At 41.2% G+C, this 2,909-nt stretch overlaps 1 protein-coding gene across 1 annotated transcript in view; it reads left to right on the plus strand.

Annotated features, from left to right (window-relative positions):
* The window catches only part of LOC106528103 (corticotropin-releasing factor receptor 1), a gene marked incomplete at its 3' end in the record, with an annotated part of 17,163 nt that overhangs the window by 9,521 nt on the left and 4,733 nt on the right, over positions 1–2,909 (plus strand). Inside the window, 3 exon segments of the mRNA XM_014023180.1 lie at positions 339–429; positions 525–575; positions 1,345–1,464. Of these exon segments, the coding sequence (XP_013878634.1) occupies positions 339–429; positions 525–575; positions 1,345–1,464 (262 nt within the window).

A 2,909-nucleotide genomic window follows, 5' to 3' on the forward strand; every position in this document is an offset into this window, starting at 1 on the left:
TTAATAACTGGTTATAAGCTGTTTAAGGGTTGGTTAATAACTGGTTATAAGCTGTTTAAGGGTTGGTTAATAACTGGTTATAAGCTGTTTGTGGGTTGGGTATTAACTGGTTATAAGTTATTGAAGGGTTGGTTATTAACTGGTTATAAGTTATTTAAGGGTTGGTTATTAACTGGTAATAAGCTCTTTGAAGGTTTGTTATTAATTGGTTATAGGCTGTTTAAGGGTTGTTATTAAATAGTTATATGTTGTTTGGGGTTGGTATTAACTGGTTATAATCTGTTTAAAGGTTGGTTATTAACATTGTATCAAGGTGTTCTTCTCTTGTCTGTCTTCAGGTGATCTGTGTTTGTTTGCTGCTGACTGGACGGGTTTCTTCAGTGGAACTAACCTGTGAAACTTTGATCCTGCTCTCCACCAACCTGACAGGTAACTTCCTGTCTGAGTCTTCAGCTTTAATTCTCAGTTATCAGATGATGGTTGAAAACAGCTGATTCTTCACTTCCTGTCTGTGTGTGTGTCAGCGAGGACGTTGATGTTGCTGAACCAGACATTCACCATCAGTAACTCCTCAGGTTGGTAGATAGCTATTATGTTTTATTGCCCTGTGGGTCAGAGGTCAGATTTTTTTTAAATTCTTTTATAAAATAGAAAATTCTGTTTATACAAGTAGCTTTAAGTACAAACTTTTATCCTAAAAGTGGAAGAATTTGTAACAAAACTCAAGTCACAGGAGTACATCTGAGTACTCAGTGATATAGTAATACTCGGGATTTACCTAAGCTCCACAGAAAACTTTGACTGAAGAATTTTTAAATAAAAATAAAAAGCAGATCCAACAACTACTTTAGTTTTAGAAAGCGGACTCCTGTCAGACTTGTATAAATGTTAAAACWATGTTAAAAATTAAAATTAATGTTGGTTCTTATTGGAGCAGAAATAAAGAGACTTCATTGGTTTGTTTRGTCCCTTTGAGTCTCTGATGCTCCAACAGGAAACTGAATTTTCCATCACAGGCTGATGGAAGAAACATGTTCCTTCCGACCCAGGAGGACCTGAACCTCCTCGGGAGTCTGATGAGGCTGAGTTCAGAACCCTGGACTGATCTCAGACACTGGTCTGTTAGTCAGCTGATCAATAATCCAGATTATCTGGAGGAGCAGCCTGGAGCTTCTCACACAGAAAACATCTGTGGAAAAAAAGTCCAAGAAATAAAAGTAGGAAGAATTTAACTCGAAGAAGAAGGAGGAACATTTAGCATCCAGACTGAGGCAGGAAGTCCAGGTTGATCAGGTGCTGTGGAGTCCAGCAGGACTGTTGGATCACTGATCTGTCTGTCTGCAGGTCTGCACTGCGACCTCTCTGTGGACGGGATCGGGACCTGCTGGCCTCGTAGTGCAGCAGGAGAGCTGATCTCCAGACCCTGTCCTGACCAGTTTAATGGCATCTACTACAACACCTCCAGTAAGTACCACAGTACTACTACTATTAATAATAATAATAATAAATTTTATTTCTAATGCACTTTTTATTTGATGCCAAATCTCAAAGTGCTATAGAGGCAGTTTAAAAACAACAAAAACATCAATATAAAACATTTAAAAGAGCAAATAAAATATACATGGATAGGCTTTAATCACAATAAGCTTTCWTAAAGAGGAAAGTTTTAAGTCCTTTCTTGAAGGCATCAACCGTTTGTGGAGATCTAAGATAATCTGGAAGGGCATTCCAGAGACGGGGAGCTGCAGTCACAAAGGCTGTGTCGTCCATAGTTTTAAGCCTTGTCCTGGGCAGAACCAGGCGATGCTGTTGACCAGACATAGCCTGGGTAGATGTTTGGGTGTGAGGTAAGTGGGGGCCGTACCGTACAGACAGTGATGAGAATCTTATATTTTATTTGGAACTGAACAGGGAGCCAGTACAATGTGTGTAGGATGGGAGTGATGTGCTCATGTTTCCGCACCCTAATCAGGATCCTGGCTGCACTGTTCTTAACATACTTGAGATTTTGAAGACTCCTGCCAGGAATTCCACTGAGGAGTGCATTACAATAGTCTAACCTGGAGGAGACAAAGGCATAGATGAGCTTCTCCGCTGTAGGAAGGGAAAGGGAAGGGCGTGGCTTGGAAATGTTACGGAGGTGAAAAAATTAGGTTTTGCAAATAGAGGTGATTCGATTGTCGAAGGAGAGCAGGGGGTCAAACTTAACCCCCAGATTATTCACAAAGAGAGAAAGGGGAACGATGTGGCCAAGGAATGAGAGTGAAGAAATATAAGAAGATTGTAGTTGGTGAAAAGTACCAATTTGGATAGCTTCAACCTTGGAGCCATTTAGCTGCAGATAATTTTGACTCCACGCCCTTATGTCCTCCAGGCAAGATCTAATATGAGCAAGGTTGACAGAAAGGGCACTGAGGGCGTGATCCAAAAATAGAGCTGTCTCATCAGCATAGCAGTGAAAGTTAATTCCATGTTTGCTAATGACATAACCGAGGGGAAGCATGTAGATAATGAAAAGAAAAGGACCAAGCACGGAACCCTGGGGTGGAAAAACTTTGCCTGATCTGATGAGYCGATTTCTGGTGTGACATTCAGATGATCGTGTCAGAATTTGGCATCAAGAACATGAAAGCATGGATCCATCCTTCCTTGTATCAACGGTTAGGCTGGTGGTGGTCGTTCAATGGTGTGGGGATATTTTCCTGACACACTTTGGGTCCATTAGTACCAATTGAGCATCGTGTCAATGCCACAGCCTACCTGAGTATTGTTGCTGACCATGTCCATCCCTTTTATGACCACAGTGTACCATCTTCTTGAGAGGATTGGTGGAGGAACGGACTCAGGGCGCAGGCAGGTTCAAAAAGGAACAAAAAGATTCATTAAATGACAGAAAATGCTGTTGAGGC

The sequence above is a fragment of the Austrofundulus limnaeus genome, unplaced genomic scaffold (genome assembly GCF_001266775.1).
Source record: "Austrofundulus limnaeus strain Quisiro unplaced genomic scaffold, Austrofundulus_limnaeus-1.0 Scaffold358, whole genome shotgun sequence".
Lineage (NCBI taxonomy): Eukaryota > Metazoa > Chordata > Actinopteri > Cyprinodontiformes > Rivulidae > Austrofundulus > Austrofundulus limnaeus.